Raw genomic sequence first — 23,457 nt, forward strand, 5'->3', positions numbered from 1 at the left:
TATATCTTCATATTTATGGCTCAACTTTAGATAGTAGGTACATAAATTGTTTCTCTTGTGGGTAGCCTTGTTATTACTTTGAGGGGGGGGGGGTCATATCATAAATAATTGATAATTTCGACAGAGAAAAAAAAAAATCTATGGTACACATTACTATATTATCAAAACCTTTTGTGCGTAATACTTTGCTCTGATTATTATAATGGGTATCCATGTATCTAAATAAGAACAATGAGGAGATTAAGATTTTGGGTATTATTGTCTGTTATACTATGTATAATGTTATACAAAATACGTTTATTTATCTCTTACAAGCTCTACGTGGTTTAATGTCTATTTCATGGAGGATGTTGTTGTGTTTTTACAGACATCAAAGGAGCAACAGACATCATTGATTTCAAATCATTCAGTACACGGCCCTCATAAAAAACAAATATGGTTTATGTAAATTGGGTTGGAATATATGTAGAAGGCAGAGGCGTACAAAGTAGGACTCACTCGTGAAGAAAAAAGCCATAAAGTAACCCAAAACAATTTGAAAATCAGTAGATTAAATGAGTACTTCTACGTATTAAGAAATTAGAACCTGGGGAATATCAGTTTGGTTGTGTTTGTGTGTTTTCTTCGCAGTAAGGATTTGAACGAAGAAGTATACCCTACTTAATTTGAAGGTATCATGTATACTAAGCTTTTGGTCAGTCGTGAGAATAAGAGTTGGACTCCCTTTCTTGGAGGAACTCTTGCTCTCTTGTGTGTACTGAGTGTATTGGGACTTTTGGCTCTTTTTTATTGGACAAACAATGAGACGATTCACGATCATCAAGGACAAATTGATGGGCTTAAGAGAGAAGTAGAGTTTTTGAAGAAACTACTCATCGAAGGCGCATCCACTGTAAGTATTAATTGTTAAGTCAACAAGAAAATTGTAATTACATGTGCCAGACATAGAGACTGGAGTCGTTTTTTATGAATTTATTTGAATTAAACTATTAAATTTAATATCATGCTTGACTTGACTTGAGACGTACAGGGATAAATTCAAAAACACTCAACGTCTTATAATAAGATTCCGATAAACTGACTTGATCATGAAAATATAAAACTTGAGGCTTTCTTGTGAATTAGTCTCATCTCTGACAAGTGTATCATATTAAATACAAAATGAAAGATACATATACCGAGTGGTCCATTAAAATCTGAACACTTTTGATTTTAAAATTCAATAAGATATCATTTATTATTTAACAATCGAATTTCAACAAAATTAATACAATAAACAGATGTGTGTCTGAGCTCTTTCAATCATTAATGTAGCCACACTTAGCGGCAATGATGGCTTCCAGGTGGTGGTGGAAGGCGTGGCACCTGCTGTGGAAGTAGTCATCTGTCAAGGGGTCCCAGTGCTGGCTGATAGTGGCTTTGACGACCTCGGTATTTGGATGATTGACACTACAAGCCTTCTCCTCGACATGTACCCAAAAGGTGTAGTCAAGGGGATTTGTATCAGGGCTTTAGGAGAGCCAAAAGGGTTTGGGCCAGAAGGGAATGCAGTTGGCCAACTATTCATTTTTTAGGTGTGTAGAGCCCCACAATCCTGCTAGAAAACTATATTTCCTGCACCCACAGCAAAAGGTTCTCTGCCAAGGTAGTCCCATAGTCGGACCCCGTGAGCCTATACACGACTGACAACCACACCAGAGAGGTGGCCTTGCCCTTTGAGGCCACAAAGATAGGGATATAGCGGAGGAAGGGTGCTTTGTGGTTCTAAGAGTTTTCCTCGATTCATCAATGTCTCCAAAGCTTAAGTACCAGTCATTCTGTCTGTTCCTCACAGAACAGTATCAAAAAATGCGCGAATGTAATTCGTCGATCACATTCAAATGTCATTTTTCTCAACTTGTACGTATCACAAAGAGCTCCAGTTTGTTTTGTGACTATTTGTGGATGCAATGAAATATAATCGGGTCAAACTTGGGCAGACAAGCAGATTTTGACAAAACACAACCACTCGTTATGACGTCAATGTTAACCTTGTATTTCTATTAGCCTTGGTGGATGCTTTAATATATCGGAGTATGAATTAATTTTAATAATTCAACCTTCATTAATTATTGAATTAGTAAGTTTTCAGATTATAATGGACCACCCGGTAATATTGTACTTGACTTGACTTGAGACGTACACAGATGCATTTGAAAACGTCATTAACGTCTTATAATAAGATTCCGATAAACAGACTTGATCAAGGAAATATAAAACTTGAGACTTACTTGGGACTTGCTCATGGATGACTTGGTCTTATGTTGACAAGTGTCTCATATCTAATACAACATGAAAAATGCATATACGTGTACATAGGGTACGTCTCGCCTGTTTAATGTCAGCTTATGGCCTTAGAGTAAATAAATTCATCATCGTTTCTTAATCTGAATTTCCCATTTCATGAAAATCACTTATATCAATTTACTCCCATAAAAAAATCCATCAAATTAATATAATCCTCGGCTCCCCATTTTTAACAAAATAATATTAATCCAAATCCGATAGGAACTTCTCACAATTTTTTATTTGTCTAAAATTACAAACCCAGATTTTACATTATGTAGCTTAGAACAAAAACTGAGTAACAAATTCGTTTTAATCCTTTAATCCAGAATTATGAAGATGAAAGAGCTGAAAGAAATATACGAGAAATACTTACAGATCCTATTGATGAGGATTATCCTAATGATGAAGGAGAAAAAACGAGGCCAATGGTGATAGATGCAAAATATTCTGAAGCTATTAAAAATGGAACATATCATGCTAAGAATAAAACAGAGGGTTTGAGGATCTATGGAGTCTGGCTTAAAAAAGGGAAGCGAAATAGGTCGTTCAACCGAGGACGATCAACAAAGTCTCCCATCAAAAGTCATCATAGGTAATCTTTGATTCATTATGATTTATATTTTATTCATTACAATTAATATCATGGATATTCAAATGCATTCCTGAACATTCAGTCACGGGGGTAGAGGGATATACATATAAGTATTAGTTGGCTGGCCTTTCACCATTTTTTTTCTTGGTTTTTAAGAAAATTCATGTTTTGTTTTGTGTATGTTTTAGAAATGATAAATTATCCTTGCGTTATTTTATATCAATTTGCCACCCCTTAATAAAATAACTTTTGAAATATTCAACGTAGGGGGCAACGACCCTCTGCCATGCCACCTTTGTCTACATCACTCATAATTAAAGAAGGGATGTGTGTAAAGAAAAAACTAAGTTTTGTAATTAGGAAAAGAAAAAACGGTTGTTGTGTGTGCTCCTTCTTCTTTTTATTTTATTAATTATTTAATAAGTGGTGTGTGTGGGTTAACATCCCCCTCTAAAAAAAGAATTCTCCCCTATCTTTGGTGTAAATTGAAGAATTCTTCCCTATCTTTGGTGTAAATTGAAAAATTCTCCCCTATCTTTGGTGTAAATTGATTTAAAAATATCTAACAAAATATATACATGAATATGAATAGAATTATGACATTTTCTCATAACTAAGGCTATTTTAAATGTGGAAGGGTATCCTCTTTATGGCAGAAATTCCTTTTCTCTCTCCAAAATCATAAAACTTGAAATTAACAAGGGTCTTAATTCAGGCATACCATATGTCTCGCTCCCACCTTCTCCTCGTGCTCTTAAAAACCCATCTCTACTCATAGTATTTGTAATATCTGCTTGGGTGACCAATATAGGTTGATTTTGCAGGCAGTATCCCTGAGCCTCAAGATTGATTATATTAACAACTTTTTACGTCATCTCCGTGGCTGTCGGGGACTGTTTTGAAAAGTTTATGAAGTGTTATATTTTTTTGTGACAAACAGTTAAAAATAACTTATTCCACCGAAATACAAACTTTTCTTACGCTATGCCTGGGCTGGTTTTACCTTGAGTTAAATTAGTTTTGAAGTATTTTAAAAGGAATTTATACTTTCAAGTGCAAAACCAGTCTAGGGCCCCAATACCTCCTGTAAAACCAGTACAATTCCTTGTTTTTAAGTCTACCAAGTATAATAGGATTGCAAATCCTAAGCATATTTCGGGATGCGAGTTTTGTTGTTGTTTGAAACCTGAACAGTACTTTTTATCTTCTAAAGCTGTTATAATTTCCTTCGTGAGGAGAGAAAATACGTATAAATTACGTGTGTGCATTAACGATAGATAGAAGAGGCGTTACTGGCTTTCATCATTTGTGTGAGGGAGGAGGGCTTAGCTCCAAAAATTATGAATACCGCTATATAATGGGGCTTGAGGGACTGTAGCCTTCCTCCCAAATTAATGAATTTTTTATTCTTACTAGAAAATTTAACATTTTAATTTATTTTCAAAAAATTTAATATTTTAATTTTTTTTTCAAAAAATTTTATATTTGAAATACATTTTCATTTTTTTTTTTCAAAAATTTAATTGCTTGTTAATGGCTATTTAAAATTTTTCTCAGAAAAATGTAACATTTGAAATTTTTTTCTAAACTTTTTATTTTTGAAATTTTTTTGATTTTTGAAATCTCTGGATTTTGAATTTTTTTCCAAAATGTAATATCTGGAGAATAGTTATAGATTCTTGATATTTGTATTAAAAAAAATTAAAATTTTTCTGCAAAGATGTTAATTTTTGAAATTTTAAATTATTTTACAAAAAAAAAAAATACAAATACCAAGCCCTCCCCAAAATATAATCCTGCGCACGCCCCTGATTCCAACAGAGATTACCTGTTCTGCAGGGCTGAATAGAGGGAAATAAAAACAAAGAATGAATGTAGGAGACAGAAAGAGGAATTTAGAAAAATACAAAGGGAGAACAGAAAAGGGAAGAGACAGAGAGAAAGAGAGAGATATAAAAAGAGAGAAAGAGAAGTAGGTTTTATTTTTGTTAAAAACAGGCTTTTTATGACATCAGAGCCTCAATAAATATCATAGGAAGATGCATGATTATTTTATAAGTCTAGTTGCTAAATTTCAGACTGATCTGTGCAACATTTTATATTCCATATGTGATAACACCAAAAACAGACTTATAATTATATATAAGATATGATATTTTTTTTTTTTTTTTTTTTTTGGGGGGGACTTCAGAAACTTTTAGGGGTCTAGAATGGAGTGATTCCTTAGCCGGTTCTTGCTGGATATGGGTTGTGTCTTGTTTATATTTCAATCTTTTCATAGCTGTTTGAAGCTAATCTAATTACTCGTCATGACACCCAATCCGCTTTCTCCCAAAATATTCTTCAAATGGTCAAGGAGAGTAGTGAATAAAATGTGTATACCGGTATGTAAAAATAAACGAAACGAAAAGTTGACATTGTAACCCTGACAATTTGCAGAATGTTGGGGTGGAGTGCAGCTTAGTTGTTATGACGTTCTATTAGATAAGCTGCAATTAGCTACTAATATACACATGTACCCATAACTCAAGGACAGCTCTAGTCCTAAGTAGTGTTTTATCAGTTCTTATTTATTTGATCCAGTCTATTTTTAGGGCCAGTCCTTTCAGTTCTTGGTACTGATCCTTAAGGCAGTGAGTCCTAGAAATGATTTAAAAAAAAAAAATAAATACAGTTGAGTGACGTTATCGAGGAGCAAACTTTATAAGTTTTAGGACGGATATGCAGGACTGAATAGGCCCCCCCCCCCCAGCAGTCATGGAAAGCTCTAGTCCTAAATAGTGTTTACTTATTCGGTCCAGTCTAGTCTAAGGACCAGCCCTTCGGACTGGTCAGTACTGGAATTGTTTAAAAAATGAAAAAATAAAGTTGAGTGACGTCATCAAGGACGTAACTACATAAGTTTTAGGACTGATATACAGGACTGAACAGAAGGGGACAGTCTTAAATAAGGACTAAAACAGCTCTACTTTGAAGTATTAAGTATTATGCATATATGATGCAAAGGTGAGAAAAAGTTATTTTGCCTCATTTCCAAGTCGAGTCTCAAGTCCAAATCCTTGAATATTTTCATGGAGTCCACTTAGTCTCCTTGAATACTTTTATCACGTCCTCAAATTTCTTTTGAGCTTATTTCAATCCCATAATTATAATAATAAATTGGGAAAAAACTAATTATAATTGGTGTTGTCTTGATTATGTTTTGTAGTCTCCTATTCACCAATGCAGGCCTCTTTTGTTCGATTGCCAGCTTCAAACGGTCAAGTTGTTTACAGTAGAGGGCTAAATTGAGCTGGGGAAAAAATTGCTCAAACCTTTGTTCTGCAATATGAACATAAAGAGCATTTGCCCTGTATACATCGCAAATTTTCTTGATCGCTTTCGATGCGTTTTTTCTTTTCAGGCAGTAAAAATGTAAAATATGGCGTATTTCTTCCCTTGAGACCTCCCTACTCTATGCTCAATAATTCACAACTGAACCAGACAAGCAAAATACAGTCAAAAAAGCGTTTCTATTATACGCACACACCTTTACAAGACCTTATCCTATGATCCGATGTCCTAAGTATTCATTTATGAATTCGGAATATTTGAAACTTATTATTTTGTAACCTCATCTAAATACATACTATGTAAGTATTATTGGAAATGTTTATAAACAGACGTAGATACACATATGTGCATTTGAATATATGTATGTACACCCTTACATATTATGTAGAATGTACAGATTACGTATTAAAGGTGTTGTCACATGCGACTTTCTTTGAAGGACACAATAATAAACTTAATCAAGTCATCAAAACTCTCTCAAACTATAATATGTTTTTGTTTGTATGCCTTGTCAAAAGTAAAGGTAAGAAACAAATGTCCATGTTATTTGTCGACCTTGTTAGACGTTGTACTTACATTGTAAATACGTCATTCTATGTTTCAATAATAATAAGTATTATTACGATCATTGTAGAGTATGGTGATCGGCTAAAAAATATGGGGCTTCGGGCTAAGTCGGGCTACGAGGTGTCGTGTTTAAGCCATCTTGCATGCCAAAACATGATAGTCTATACCTTAAAATATTCCAATATATACTCATGAGAGCTAAATATATTTTTTATATATATTTTTTATTTTTAGTTGAATTACCTTTTTTTTAAGAAAATAATAAAATAAAAAATCATTCATTTCTTTTTTTTTTAGAAAGGGGGTTGGGGGATCAAATCAAAAATGATGTCATTAGCTGGAATTATTTTACATTAGAAATAAATATTGGGATGGAAGGTTCGGACCTTCGGGCTTGGCAAAAGGAGATTCGGACTTTGGGCTCGTGCCTATACCGAATCCACTTCTAGTTCCTTTGGTCTTTTTTACGGTTAACCCTAAATATGTTTAAAACATCATAATGTAATAACTAACTGATTAAGTTAAACATCACACACACAGGGTGTCCCCAGGATTAAATTTTTTGAAAAAATTTCGAAAATGAAACATTTTTGATCCAGTGCATTATTTATCCGTAAAATAATTTTTAATTTCACATAATAATTTTTTCTTTCCAACGAAAAAATACTCTAATAAAAAAGCAAAAATATCTTCATTTGCAGGGGAAGGATTCAGCCCCTCCATGCCCTTCCCCTGCAGACGCACCTGCACAAAAAAATCCCCATCAGTTTAACAAAAAGGTACTAATTAATGACATTTTAGACCTATTTTTAATTTCAAATATTGGAGTTTTGTTAATGATACATTTTATCTGTTTAAAGAATGTTAATACGAAATTGATCTTCCAAATAGGATCTAAAAAAACTATTTGTATGTATGACCCTTACAAATAATCAATAACGTCAACTTCAGCTTATTTTCATAGGGTGTCAAATAGAAAATGAGGTCATCGATTAGTTGTAAAGGAATTACTTTAAATTAGAAATAAATGTCGGGCTGGAAGGTTATGAGAGCTTTTTGGGCATGACAAAATGAGGTTTGGACGCTGTGCTTTCGGGCTTGGGTCTAAACTAAATCCACCTCTAGTCTGGACTATTTAATAAAAGTAAATGTCTTGTTTCTACTTTTCAATTACTATTGTTGTAGATTACTTTACTATTCAATCATAGGAAATAATGTTATAGAATTTTGACAAAACATCTATTAATAGTTTGTTCTTGACTCCACTACGTACGAGGATGGTCTAAAAAGTTTCCGATCTAACAAAGATACAAGACCTACTTTTTCCTCGTAACTCACCACACTTCTCCCAGCGATGTTCCCATATCCGTAACCCGTCCAAATAGTACTCGGCGTTTTTCTCTGCAAAAAAATTCTTGACGAAACTCTTTTTGTTCTTGCCTCAATTACTCCGAGTTGGATTGACTTAGACATCTCAAATTTCAAAGCAAAAAATCTAATGTTTCAATTTATTTAAAGGTTACACCTTCAAAAATAAATATTAGGTTAAGTAAAAAGTTCAGAGCGTTTTTTGCTAGATATTTTTAGTGAGCTATATCTGACGATTAATACATTGCATTAAAAAAAGCTGCAAGTATGCTCAAAGGTTAAGCGTATACTTAAAAATAGTTCATTTACAGTTTTGCCTTGGGTGAAGTCAGACGTGTGTTACAGCGTTCCAAAATGGAAGTAAAAAAAGATAAAATTCGATACGTTCTTCAGTATTACAAAGAACAAGATCTAAGTTGTAGTTTGCAGCTAAAAAGTTTGTGTTGTTTATGGGCCAAATACAGTATCGAATACAAAAGCAAAGCAGTAGTTCCAATGATTCCGTTCTTCTAATCTGGATGTCAAAAATGTCGATAAAATAAGTGAAATTGTCGAGTGTAACCGACATGTGAGCACTTATTCCATTGCTTAGGAACTGATAATTAGCCAAAAACCCGTTTGGAACCATCTAAATTGGATAATCCTAACGATGTTAATTTTAGTGTCAAAATAAAGCGAAAAAACGCTCAGAACTTTTTACTTTACCAATTGTTTGTGAGTTACTATCCACAGATGCTAGATAGATATGATTGGCTTTTATTTACTAGTGCTGTCATCTTCACGTTGAGGTCGGAAACTGTTTGGACAAGCCTCGTATATTTCTGTTTAAATATCTATTTTATACTTGTACAGTTGAGCCCCGTAACTCCACCGTCAATTCTCGACATATCCAGAGTTTGATGTAAAATGGAGATAAAACTTTTCTTCTAAGCCATTATTTTGTAATTGGGAGGCCGAATCATATAATGGCCACGTCTTAGGTAGAGTTGAGTAGTTTCTATGAAAAAAACAAGTTTCAATAAGTATTCTTTTAACTAACTATAGCGTTTAAAAAAAGAAAAACGGTTGAGCGTGTGCTCTTTCTTCTTTTTTGTTCAATATTAAAGACCTCTGATGTAAGTATTATTGCTTATCTTTGGTGTAAATTGTTTTAAAAATTCATAACAATATAAATATTTATATATTAATATTTGCCCTGCACTAATGCTATTTTTAATGTGGAGAGTTCGCCTCTGATTAGCGGTAGTTCAGTTTCTCCTACCTAAATCATATAACAGACAGCTGATATTAACAATGGTCTTAATTCAAAAATACTATATGTCTCGCTCTCGCCTTCTCCTTCCACTTTTTTTTTTTCATTACAAACTACTGAACTCTGCAGTATTTCCCTTGAGGAAAGAGGGTGTCTTTTTTGACAATTTTGAAAGAATATTTATATTTTTTTAAATACCAAATTTGACAAAAACTTTTTGAAATTTAACAATATGTTCTTTAGTTTATGATTTATTGTGCTATGTGTGACCCTACTTTTGTTATTTCCAAACAATTGATCAAAAAAATGGGCTGAAAAGTCCCATTCTTAACAAAGGAGACACTTTTTTTCCGTTGAAAATTGGCCTTTTTAAAATTATTATCATTTATTCACTTTATGGAGCGGAGTCATCCCCATAATACTTTTCAAGCCATTGCTTAGCTTGAAAGGTATTTTTTTATATCAAGAAGCAGTGTAAAATATAAAAATCGAAATATTTTTGAATCCACTGTTTTAGAAATAAAAAAAGTTGCGTCACACTTTGCAAAATAACATACAAACTAAAGGACTGATTTTCATGACTTTTTGACAAGTGTCATTTGAAAGTTGCTACTAAATTGAAAACGAGGCGAATTAAAAAAATTAGCCCCATCTATGTTAGAATCTTGGGATTTTTTAGGCCATGTGTTAAATAAATAAGGGAGCACAATATACAGCCGGTGACGTCTTTTCATACATACGTAAATTCGTTTTTACTAGATAGATGTCTCTTAAGTTGAATCAAAGTAACTTTTTATATACTTTTTTTTTTTTGCAAAGGAACTCAACTCAGTCTAATTGACTCAAACCCCTGAAGTCTCAAATTGTATCTCATGGTCACATGATAAAATGCCCTAATTTCCTTAATGGTACATCATTTATGATTGAAGGCCGCAAAAGTTGATGTTCTAATAAATACCTAAGTGTGAAACTTTGATACATTATAAAAAGAAGATCACATGTGATATATATAATATATTGTTCTAGTAGACTCATACCTAGCTTCTTTTACATAATTAATTAACTAATGAGCTCTGTTATACCTTAGTGTATCATTTATATCAATGTTTTTATATATTAAGAATCTGAGCTAATGAAAATTCATGAATAGAAATGACATTCCTTTCTTCAAGAAAACACAAATAGTTAGTGTTGGGGAATTAATTAATCTCTTAATATGCACACTAACACTGTTTCATCTTCAACTTTTTTCCAATTTCAATTAAGTACGGAAAAGTTCTCATATGATATAGAAATTACGTATGCAAAATTGCATTTTCCCACATGGTCATCTTTTGTTACACATCTTGATCTTATTTAGTGAAAATAGATATTAAGAAGACATACTTTGTTATTTTGCTCAAATAATTTTGATAGACATTTTTCTAACCTATAAAAAGTATTATTTTTTCCCCCTAAAATTGTCTTATTGAGTAAAAAAGAGAAAAAAGTTGGGAAAATTTGATGATCCGCGTATAATGCGCATCTTTTTCTTACATTTTTTTAGAAAGGAAAAATTAACTTTTTCCTATATTATTCTCTCTTTTTGCTTCATGGAATAGCTTTTGATAAAAACTTTATTATTCTTTTTTATCCGTTAGAATAATCTTCATCATCATTCATTAATGTAAAATTAATGATTAATGTTGGATTTTAATTTTTATTGAGTAAATAAAGAACTTTTTTGAATTACATGTGCTACTTATGGATGACATCATAGGAAAAGGAAATTTGGCTTAGGTTATAACCTAACTAAATCCCAACTTTTCGAAACTAACTGTAATTGAAATTCGAAAAAAGTTGAAACCCAAACTGGGCTAATGTACACAATATTTACTATACAGACAAACAGATATAGGGAATGCTTTCTAGCTGGTATTATTTCAGGTCAACCGTCCGGATTGAACAAAATATGCTCTGTCAACATCAATACGAGCTAAAATATTTTTTCTCAAAATTGAGTAATATTTACATTTGTTTTCTGATTCGAATAATAATCAGAGTTAATTTCTATCTACAAAGGATTCTGATTAATCCTTTGAAAGTACTGCAAATTACACTTAAAAGTATTAAAAAATTCGCCATTACAATGAAAGTGCTAGAAATTGATATATTTTTTTTAATTGAAGGGGCCTATCTGGATCAAATTTAGAGCATTTAATCCTTCTTGGGGAGTTTTTTGAGATAATGTTTTTTTAAAAGCCATATTTTATGAATAACCTATTTTTAAAAAGACAAATTAAAGGAAAAAATTAAAAACAATGAATGTTATGATTTCTAATTATTAAATGTGAATGTCTATGCGTGCTTGTGTGTGTCCGGAAATCATGACCAAACCAAAGAATGGATTTGGCTCAAAAATATTATATAGGTTTTTAATGTTCAAGCAATGATTCTGGCAAGAATTTTTTTCCCTTCACGACCATCGCGGTCTTAAAACAGCATTTTTATTAAAAACTATTTTTGTTATAAGTTTTTAAAAACACTTACTTCATTTAAGACAATAATAAAGATCGTAACATTCTAAGAACTATTCCAACTTCGTGTTATTATGTATCTTTAAAAAACAGTCTATAGAATATGCAGCGAAAATCATTCTTAAAAGGCTTGTTGTGCTCAATTTTGACGCGTTTAAGTCAATCCAACTCGGAGTAATTGACCCAAAAAAAAAAATTGTCTTCTCAACAATTATTTTGAGAAAAAAACACCAAGTACTAGTTGCACGGGTTACCATTGGGAGAAGTTTGTATAGCTACAAGAGTATACATATGTTGAAAATAAAGATACAGAAAAAACGTCTTGTATCTTTGTTTGGTCGGAAAACTTTTCAAACCACTCTTGTATTTATAATCAACTAAAACTTATCTAGAAATTATGAATACATAAGTTCTCATGGGTTGAATCTCTATATTCCTTGATTTATTTTGCGTGGTAAATTCAACTTTTTTTACAATGATTAATATTAAAGACGACAACTCCCTGATCGAAGTTCATCGAATATATATTTTTCTAAATACATCTCAAATATTTATATATGTATGCAATAGGGCTCCTCCTTTCCCGGGAAAATGTCGTTGAACAAGATTCCCGGGAAAAAAAATTAATTTACAGGATGCCACTATTAAATAATAAATACTATCGAATTTAATTATTTCTTTTTATTCTGAGAGAAGAAAGAATACATTTTAAGCTAGTTTTAAAAATATACGAGCAAGCTATCTATGCCGCAACTTTGGTGTGCGCTCTTGGCAAAATGCGAGTTCTTAAACTTATTCTCTTGAATAGCTTGTTTAAACTGGTACAAGTCGGGTAAAAATAGAATCAATAGATGGATCGGGTGTTCCAAATATTTGGAAAAGGCTCGGATTCTTCTTTGGAATCTCCTCCAGGAGCTACAACATAACACTTGTTTGAACTCTGGGACTCAGTGAGACGTTCGTTTACAAGGTTATGAGGGAATTTGAGGCCCCTAAAGGGATTTGCTTCCATCCACATTTTGAAAAAAGACTCTAAAGGCTCCATCACATTTTTGACGACTTCATCTTGCCGGAAATTTAGCTACAAACTCATCAGATCTTAATCTGATAGATTTTTTGTGTGTGGGGTGCGATCAAACAACAAACCAAACGAACCCCCCTTCAACACCAAAAACGAAATTTTATTTTTTTTTAATCTGATAACTGATTAGAGAGGAAACTACACTTGAAAAAAAAATCCTTTTTGCAGCAGAGATACAGTGAAAAATTATAGATATGAAAACAAAAAATGATCTTGAGAAAAACATTAAATTTTTTTTTTTTTTGGGTGGGGAATTATTTTCCCAAAAAAAAAAATGCTCTTGAACCAAAATTATGAAACCCCCGCCCCCAATAAATAAATATATATATATGATCCTGCGGACCCCCCGGAAAAAGCTTACGCAACTTGTACTTTCTTCATTTTATCATTATTACTAATAGTGCCCAGGTTAGTTTTTAGAGCCCGTGGATTTTGAGCTTTTTTGAATTTAGTAACACAATCAGACCCATAGCTCAAAAACTTAAACATTATGTGATGAACGATCTAACTATAGAATGCATCAATATTGCGTATAAAAAGTAGAAAAGGACCGAGTGATTCTTCAATATGAATTTAATGTTAAAATTAATCATTTATTATGTTCAATAATTAAATGCAAGATTTCCCGTGGGTGAAAAACGCAAAGAAAACAGAGTCACGGGATCTTGGGAGATAAACCCTAATATACAATATATTTATGCATAATATATATATATATATTATAGCCTTATTTTTGAATAACTAAGCTTCAGTGTAGGAGCCATCGAGGCATGAATAATTTAATATGTACCTATATATATTCTTAGATAAAAACTAGATTACATATATCTATCGAAATAAATATGAATTCATCACCAATATAAATAAAGATACTGTTATCTTATCACTTATTGTCACTTGTTGAGTAACTATAGATTATGTATCCAGGGGTGTCATTAGGAGTTTCAGACTAGTGGGAGGGGGGAATAAAAAAAGTCACACTACATAACTCATGTAAAATCTGCTTCCTAACGGTTTCCATCGTTTATATAAATGGGAGTAGGGGAAGGGTCGTGACTACAATGTAGGGCGGAGTTTTTTTCAACTTTTTTGGATTTTCGATTATTGGGAGTTGGTAAGATAAAAACCTATGCAAAATTTCTCTAAGACCGATCCAACACTAAATCAAATGTCTACAAACAATTCATTTCTTATTTGTATATTATAATCTTCAAACCACAACAATTATACCTTTCAAAGTAGTCAGGTTATGTGATTGTTTCATGTTTGGTGTGAGAAAGTAGACCGTTAATAATTTTTGTGCTTCCAAAATATTATTTATCTTGACATATTCTTCACTAAAAAATGACAAATTTTAATTTGACAGAACCTATTGAGATTTAAAGATTATAATATCCAAAGTTCTTAGAACTTAATTGTCTATTGGTCCGTTACAAAATTATTCACGTATATCGGTGTAGACTATACCGGTTTTTCTTTTCAACTTTTTTTCGAATTTCGATGACGGGTTGTACGGAAAAGTTGTCATATGGTATGAAAATTACATATACAAAATTTCATTTTTTTACGATATCATTTTCGGTTCAAAGTTGGAAAGGAGACAAAAGTTCTTTATTTACTCAATAAAGATTAAAAATGTGCATTAATCATTCATTTTCATAAAATAATTGTGATAGGGATTATTTTAATCTATAAAAAATATTAATAAAGTTTTTTTTTTTCTAAAGCTACCTATTGGAGCAAAAAGAGTGAATAAAATAAGACAATTTTGATCTTTCTTTTCTCAAAATGTAAAAAAAATTCTTTTTATATTTAATAATAGTACAAACATTTTAATAAAAATTAGGTTTTAAAAAATGTAACCCAAAATAAAATTTCTCAAATAATGTAAATCGAATAAATTTGTTTCTTAAAATACATCACAAATTTATAATATAGTAGCCTTTCAAAAAAAAATGAAGCTATATTAATTTTTCTCAAACTTGAGTTTGGATTACATTAATTGTACATTATGTCCAAAAATTGATGGTGGTTTTTAAAAAAAAAATCATGAAATAACCTAAAGAAGTGATTTTTTTTTTTTTTTGACAAAAAACTTTATTTACTTTCCAATATTACGACCTTTAAGCTTAATACCTTTTTTATGCGTTTTGGCATCCCTTCCTACAGATTATTCAAAGTATCTGGATAAATTTTTCCCAAGCTTTTGTCAGTTTTTTTAAATTCATCCTCTGAAGTTGCTGGCGCATTTTCATTGAGTTCCCCTAGGACCAAGGCTCACAAATTTTCAATGGGAGACAAATTGGACTGTTGGCAGGAATCCAAGTTGTCTGACCACAACTTTTGTCCCTTTTTGGAGTGGTGAGCAGGGGCACCATCCCGCTGGAAAGTGGCTATTGATGTGTCAAACAACATTTTTTTCATCAAAGGAGGTCCAGTTTCTTCAGTACGAGACAAAGCTCAATGGTCCACAGAGGAATATGTAACCTTTGAGTAACGTCTCTCTGGCTTGATCGACCCTCTATCATGCCAACAACTTCGGCCCTAGTCTCCAATGAGTGCTCTCTCACAATTTCGGATATTTAATTTCAAGTAACATCCTGTGGTGTTTTCTGAGCCCTTTTATACTGATGTATGATGTAATCATGGAAAATTATTACATCAGAGTAATTTTATATTGGCTAATGATTGTATCAGCCAAATTTCATTTTATTCTGACCAAAAAATAAGTTTTTTTTTACTATAAAATGGGTATTCTTAATGTCACCATCAATTTTTGGACATACTGTATTTTCAACGGATTATCTTCAATTTTTATAAACAAATTATTTTTATGGAAGGCCTGTAAATTGAACTTAAAATAGCCCAAATTGAACGTGACAATAAACAAGGAGAAACTGATAGATAGTACCATATAGATGTGTCGTTACCGCCTTCTCCTCTAACTTTTCCACAAATGCCATCTCTAATCATAATTCATCTGTTTATGTGTTAAGATTATAAGACTTATAAGTTGAAATAGTCTTATTTATAATAGTGCGATAAGAAGGTGGAGCGAGACATACGGAATTATTGAATTAAGACCATTGTTAATAAATTCTGCCTCTTATTTAATTTTGAAGGGAGAGAATGAATTACTTCTATAAAGAGGAGAACCTTCTTCATTTAAAATAGCATTAGTGCATGGAAAATATTGTTATTAGATTTAAATTCATGTAAGTTTATTTTATTATGTGTTTTCAAATCAATTTACACCAAAGATTGGTGATAATTCTTCTTTTCGAGAGAGACGTTAACACGCCCACGACTTATTAAATAATGATCAAAAAAGAAGAAAGAGCACACGCATCAACCGTTTTTCCTTTATTAATCACTATAATTAGCTTTATCTTTACAACATGCAGCTTCAATCTCCTAGCTTTTGGATTAGTCATTACATTAGGTATGTGTATTTTATCCAGAAGTCAAATAAGGAAATCATTTGTAGCATACCTATTCAATCGACGTATTTTAATGCGTTTCTCCACAAGCAGCATAATTATAAATGCAAAAGAAAAAGAAAATATTCTTAGCGGAATCAAATTTCATAACTTTGCAACGAACTTCCTCATTTCTCGCTAATAATTATTAAATCATACATAGACATGGCTTTTGCATAAAATACATATTTTTTCTTTCTCTTCATTATTAATAGGTAGGATTACTTTAATTTATGACTTTTTAATGATTTCTTGAAAGATATTTAACTTAAAAAAGAACTCATTCAATTTCTAAAACAATGATTGGGGGTCTACTCCAAAAATAAGGATTCATCGTTGGTATATAATTCCCATGCCTTATGGCTCACCTAGTGAATGAAAATTACTTATTTTTTATGTATAGACAGGGGTCAACAATTAAGGAACAATATTTAAATCCCAGGAGAGATATTATATTCCCAGTGGAAAATAGAGTTGCAAAAGCAATGAGTCGGCTCATAATTATTTGTAGGTTCCTCAATGAGGAATCACCATTCATTTAAAATGAAGCGGAGGTGCTGAATAGGCTGTACCAAATAAATAATTACCTCCCATATCTCTGAAGATATACTTACTTAAAATTTTAACCTCTAATCTAGAACCACTGGCTGTGACTATATATGGTGGATCTGTTACCTGATACTTAGTGGAACTTGAGACTGAACTGAGGATTGAAACAAACAGTTTCTGATGTTTTGTAACTTTTATTGATTGTGATTTTGATAGTAATTTGTAACGGGGTGTTCTTGGTTATTATCAGAAGGAATGCCATGAAATGTTAATGGTGATGTCGGCCCTCGACCTCACTCAGTGCGGCTCACACATGATCCAAAATCCAAAGGCAGAAACACCGATGATACTTTGTTTCATTTGATGCCCAATGGGACAACACAAATTGACCTTGAAATCCAATCCATTGTGAGCCAGCAGCACAGCCTACAGGTCTCTCATTACGTTTAATTAATGTTGCCATTATTTAATGTGAGCTATTTGGACTAAGCTTTTTTAAGACAGTTTTTTTAAATGAAGGAGTTAAAATTCCTTTTTTCACATTTTTTTAAGCAAATGTGTTGTCTTTCTTGCTTATTAAGGACATGTAAAAATGCATTTATATGCAGAAAATAGTTGTATGTTGCTCCAATCAACATACAGACATCAATACATATATTATGTGTTCTTATTGAACATCATTTGTAGCGTCTGTCATATCAATTTATTTGAAGTGCATGGTCATTTGGCCCTCCAATCATAGTGTGAAAAAAATGGGCCCTCTTTATCATGGATATTGCCCATCCCTGCTCTAGAACATGAAATAAAATTTGGAATGCAAGTATTTACTTAACAAAACTACGTGCTGTTTACTAAATAAATACTTGCACTCCAATTTATCTTCCGTGTCGTAGAGTAAAAGATGTATTCGTATGCCATACATATCATATTTGATACAGTACTTTTGGAATCTTCGATTTGAGCAAAAGGACAACAGGAACTTTATGGGTGCGAGTGTAAATATATAGTTCAATAGATCGATGAACAGAGAAAAAATCGGGAATTTCTTATTGAAGATCGTCCAGTGTTGCAAACGTATTGCCTCGTAGAAAAAGTGAGAAGTTAGTGTTTTTGTGACATAGTGGACGTTATAGGATTAAAGAAGGAGTAGGTGGTAGAGTGTAGAAAATATGATTGAAGACGAGTGCGAGACCTTTTGTAGTTGAAACCTGCATAGTGTTTTTTATTTTCCATAGTTAATATCATTATTCTTTAAGAGGGAACATCTAAGTATTAAGTAATCTCTAGTACGTGAAAGACAAAGTGTTTTTTATTTTCCACAGTTATTATCAATGATATTTAATTCTTTAAGAGGGAACATCTAAGTATTAAGTAATCCCTAGTACGTGAAAGACAAAGTGTTTTTGTTTGTTTTTTACACTGAGGATTTGTTGAAGAGGTATAATAAAACTCCTTGTTGGAGTAGAATTGCGGATCGACATCAGAGTAGTTCCTGTCAATATCCTTGACAGATACTGAGTGAGAATTTGTGTTTATTTCCTTCCTTCAAAGCTACTCGCAGCTATCAAATAAATTAAGCCTCATATCAGCTAGTATGATCTCCTCCAAAACATTATTCAAATTATCAAGATTAACATTTTAATTGTTTTAGCAATCTGGCAAGTGTCAAGTGTATATACTTTTAGAAATTTTTGACATGGTCATCACCGATTTAGACAATTTTTAGTTAGAGTGTCTATCCTAACAAAGAAACAACATCTGTGAAATTTTAGATTTGTGGAGGCGCGAGGCCCCCTTTGAAAGACCTTCAATTTTGAGTAAGTCATACCTAGAATTAGAATACACCGATTTTATCTTTTTGCATTAAAATACTTTCATGAGTATGAGCTTCAACCCATATTTCATAAAAAATGGCACATATGCAAAAAAATAGTGTGAAAACATTATACAAAATATAAATAATGGCACACCGGCCAAGCTTCCAAATTGATTTCGTCAATTTTTGTAAGAACCTTAACATACTCATATTATATATGCGTGGGAAAAATAAGAGTGGGATCTCAATGGGATCGCCTTCGTTGAGGCCTATAACTGGAAAAGTTCATAATCTCTATATATCATAATCTTCTTATATATATTAAAAAATGTCATTCTGTGTTATATTTCCTTTCTATCCCTTCTAACAGTTAAATAATAACTTTTAACTTTTTATTCAAAAATTACTTTGTGCCTTAGCAATGAAATGGGCCTCTGCCAGCTTCTCAACTTTGTCATAAAAATTGTCCCCCAAAATTTTGGATTGGAAGTACTATACAAGTAAGCTCTAACCTATCAGTCGATACCCACTGCCTAAATAGTACTTCATCAACAGTCTTTTCCTCAGAGTGATCGAACAATATATATTTATACGACAAAATTATGAATATTTAAAAGTTTATTAGGGATATTTTCTACAACTCCAATTATTAGACATCTTTCTAGATAGTAAATATGTTAGTATTAAGTACTTCAAAGTTGGCATTGAGTCATTTTTTATATAATTTATGTGCAAATATGGGATGAATGCATTTGAATTCAGTAATATTCTACATATGATGTCAATTACATAAATTTTGATGCTCACAATTTCAATATTAATAGAATATGAGTTTGCATAAAATATGATTTAAAATAATGGGCTCATGCCTTCTATTCTCTCCCTCCTTCCCAAAAATAATGAATTACACTTTAACAATATATGAATATTTAATTATATGTAATTGTATACCTTTAAAACAAATAACGACATCAAAAATTATGTGTATTGTCTATATATGAAGAATCTCAGCCGTATGGTCAGAGAGAGATACTAATAATATTTTGAATGCTCATTTTGCTGGAAAATCAACACTGACGCATCGGAAATCCTATAGTCGACAAAAGGCATCGTCTTCTTCCGTATCTGCGGCTTCCTCCCTCAAGAAAGGCTTTCGACGAAACAAAAACTCACAAAGTTCTAAGGTAAATAATTATCACTTTTCAGTTGTCATTCGTGAAGGGAAAAAGAGCGTATTTCTAAGCGTGCGAGGATACGATTTTACTTGAATATGTAGATTGTACAAGTTAAGAGAATGGGTTAATTTTACACGCCGAATCCACTAATTTCCCCTTCTCTATTTAGCATTGCTCACCTTGTCCAAATGTCAAAAAATTATTATACCGTCCTCTTTTTTGAGAAAATGTTTATTTTTTACAACCTTTACGGGGCTTTTTTTTTTATAAATTAATAAATGTTATCCAAGCACCCTTTTTGTAAGTAATAAATATAACAAAAATAAATATTATTTTGCTCCTTACTATATAGTCATTGTAAATTCTTCAAAAGTAAGGACCATGGTCTCCCTGATCCTCCTACAATTGTGTGGTTCCTTTTTTTTTTTTGTAGGGCAAATAGTTTAAAATCAAATTATTCGACAATATACAAAAATGTGATTAATAAAAAAATATAAACTTATTATTATTTTATATATTCAAAAAATTATAAGATTTTCAAACCCTAAAACCGACACGGATCAAAATATGATTATTCAAAATATTTTTGTTAAAGTAATTAATTTTAATTTCTTAATGTCCCGGGCAACGCCGGGCAAACTTACTCTAGTTTTATGTTAATAATAATATCTCCTTTGTTTCCCAGCCAAGGCAGTTACGAAGAGCCAATAAGCCAATCACAAAAGTGAACAGAGTTGACAAAAGTCCAATGAGCAAAGATAAACTCATTGGTATGAAAGCTGTTCATTTCATAGGGCAAAATCCCGTGGATCCCCGTGATTTCCAAGAAGGGCCAAAGATCAAGAATGTGGATGGACTCTTTAAAAAGTGGCATTTGTCCGGTTGGTCATCCCGGATGAGAGAAGTAAGTAATGCCTTTCCCGTAAAGAATGGAACTGTTCAAGTTAGCTCTCCCGGAGTCTACTATGTCTATGCACAAATTAATTATTTGGACGAGCATGATGTAAATGCGTTCCAGATATATAAGAATCAAGATCCTCTCTTCCTTTGCACTACCATGACAAATACTCCAACCAAGTCTACAAAGACTAATACATGTTACACGGGAGGGTTAGTGTATCTTGATCAAGGGGATTCTGTTTTTATTCGAGATCTAGAGCCTGGACGCTTCTCTGTTCTTCTTCCATCTCATTCTTTCTTTGGATTTGTACAAGTTTCTCAAATCGGAATTTAATAAAATATTTATCTATCTAACTGTTCATGTACAAATCAATTTAAATAAGATATAAATACTAGAATAAATGTGATTTATTTGTATAAAAATACGTAATCGAATCTGATTGAGGATTTTGAATGTTGAGAATTCATTATATATTATTTGATATACGAGGTATTATCCAGTATGGAAAATAAAGTGGGATAGGGGATTGGCCTGGAATGTTTTCTTTAACTCCTCCGGGTCAAGTTTGGCATTTTTGAAGGAGACCTTCTTCAAATCCAACGTTTTGGACTTGCGGACAGCAAAGACGGTGGTCCTGGAGATGCAATATTATATTTTTGGCGCGGTTTGATTTTTAGAAATTTTTGGAAACAAATTTCATTAATTCTTAGCTATGTACAAAAAAAAATTTTGTAAAAAAATTCATAAATTAAATTTCAAATGTTAAATTTTTGGGAATTTTTTTCAAAAATTCAGAGCTACTCACAGAAAAAAAAAAAAAATTTTGCAAAATTAAATTTCAAAATTTCAAAAAAATAAATTTTTTGGAAAAAAGTTTCAAATGTTTAATTTTTTTCTCTGCTGCATAACTTTCCTAAATGATGGAAAAAAATCTAGTAAAAAGCTAAAATTCTTTAATTTGGAGGGGCACCAGCCCCTCAAGCCCTGGCTGCCCAGTTCTGCTATTAAATTATGAATATTTATAAAATATTTGTAAAATGTGAATAAAATTAGGACTTCTCATTTCTCGGGAAATTGTATTTCATCAAGAGATTCCAGGAAATTATTTTTTATTTTTCTTCACCCAGGGAGTAAATATTATATACTGTGAAAATTATGTAATCTATTATTTGTATACATGTTTCAATAGAAGAAAAAAAATATTCTCATCCAGTGTTAGATAAAGCTTTAAAATAGTGGTCTACCGATGCATCAGAATCGGTAACAGAATTGACAATAATCGACCTTTTTGGATGTATCGGAATCGGCTCATTATTGTCCATGCCCCCCATACTTATGCATCATTATTTCTATGGATAGTATGACTTATTTGAGCTCATTTTGGGAGACAAAGTTACGGTTACACATCAATAAAATAGCTAGACTAGACCACATCGTTCAGACAAATTCTAAAAAGAAAAGAAAACTACACAAATTTGCACGTTTGTACAGGAAATGTTACTTCAAAGTAACATTTCAGAAATAACCGCCAAAATTTGAACTATATCATGAGTCGTTCAAAAATTTCGTAACGGTAGGAGTTGGGTTGAGCTGTTTACTCTGAACCATTTAAGTAACTTTTTCACTAAATATTTCTTTTTTTCTATGTTTGTTGAATTAATATTTTTATAACAGAACAAAAGTCGAGTCCATATTTTCGAAGTCAAGTTCAACTAATCAGTATCTGTCCTGGGTACATTAAAAAAGATATGGGTCCGGTCTCGAGCACTGGATTATACATATTTTAATTCCTAGGGCACGCATATCAAGCTCATTTAGGAACTGGAGACGGTTCAGAACCATTTGATCTCATGTGAGCCGAACAAGTAAAATAATAAAAAATAGCCTTTTGTGAGTGTTGAAATTAGATCAAAGGCTGACTTTAAATATCTAACAAATTCTCAAATATGAGCCAACCAGAAATTAATTGAGTCCTGAGCAAGGAGAATAATTAACTTTTTAAAGTTTTAATTTATTAACAATTGATTATGATTGATAAATTGAGGAATTGACACAGAGGTTGTATAGTTATTTGACCTCTAATATCTACCTATATTCAAGTACACTCGACGTGAGATTTCCCACAAATTTGTCATAGTTATAAAGTCCCAGGATTTCTCAGGATATAAAGTCTAGTAGTAGCATTTTCTTGAAAACAAAATGCTACATATATTTTGTTTTGTTGTGTATCTCCTATAAAGTGACCAATTTTGGATCTCACTGATAAGCAAATCTTAATATATATATATCTTTTTAAATAACACTATTCTTGTCCGCATTTTTAATCACACCTTTATGGGGATATAAAAGAAAGAACTTAAGAAATATCAACATAAAAAAAGAAGAGACGTAAATAATAATGGTAAAATTGTATAATATTTGATAAAGGGATTAAGATTAGAAGTAACCAGATAGTTTATAGATAGGAATTTCACATATAAAAGAAGAATAGTGATGTAAA

At 31.9% G+C, this 23,457-nt stretch overlaps 1 protein-coding gene across 2 annotated transcripts; it reads left to right on the forward strand.

The window, feature by feature from the left end:
* Positions 1 to 320: 320 nt before the first annotated feature.
* egr (TNF superfamily member 12 eiger) lies at positions 321 to 21,379 on the forward strand. 2 transcript variants are annotated; one of them, XM_071893417.1, is made up of 4 exons: positions 321 to 892; positions 2,655 to 2,920; positions 19,978 to 20,065; positions 20,742 to 21,379. In XM_071893417.1, exons 1-4 carry the CDS (start codon positions 677 to 679, stop codon positions 21,288 to 21,290), a joined length of 1,119 nt encoding a protein of 372 aa, XP_071749518.1. In that variant the 5' UTR covers positions 321 to 676; the 3' UTR covers positions 21,291 to 21,379. The 2 variants fall into 2 exon arrangements, with proteins under 2 accessions (XP_071749518.1, XP_040580393.1); XM_040724459.2 differs by having other exon boundaries at positions 419 to 892; positions 19,885 to 20,065.
* The last annotated feature ends 2,078 nt before the right edge of the window (positions 21,380 to 23,457 follow it).

The sequence above is a fragment of the Lepeophtheirus salmonis genome, chromosome 14, assembly GCF_016086655.4.
Source record: "Lepeophtheirus salmonis chromosome 14, UVic_Lsal_1.4, whole genome shotgun sequence".
Lineage (NCBI taxonomy): Eukaryota > Metazoa > Arthropoda > Copepoda > Siphonostomatoida > Caligidae > Lepeophtheirus > Lepeophtheirus salmonis.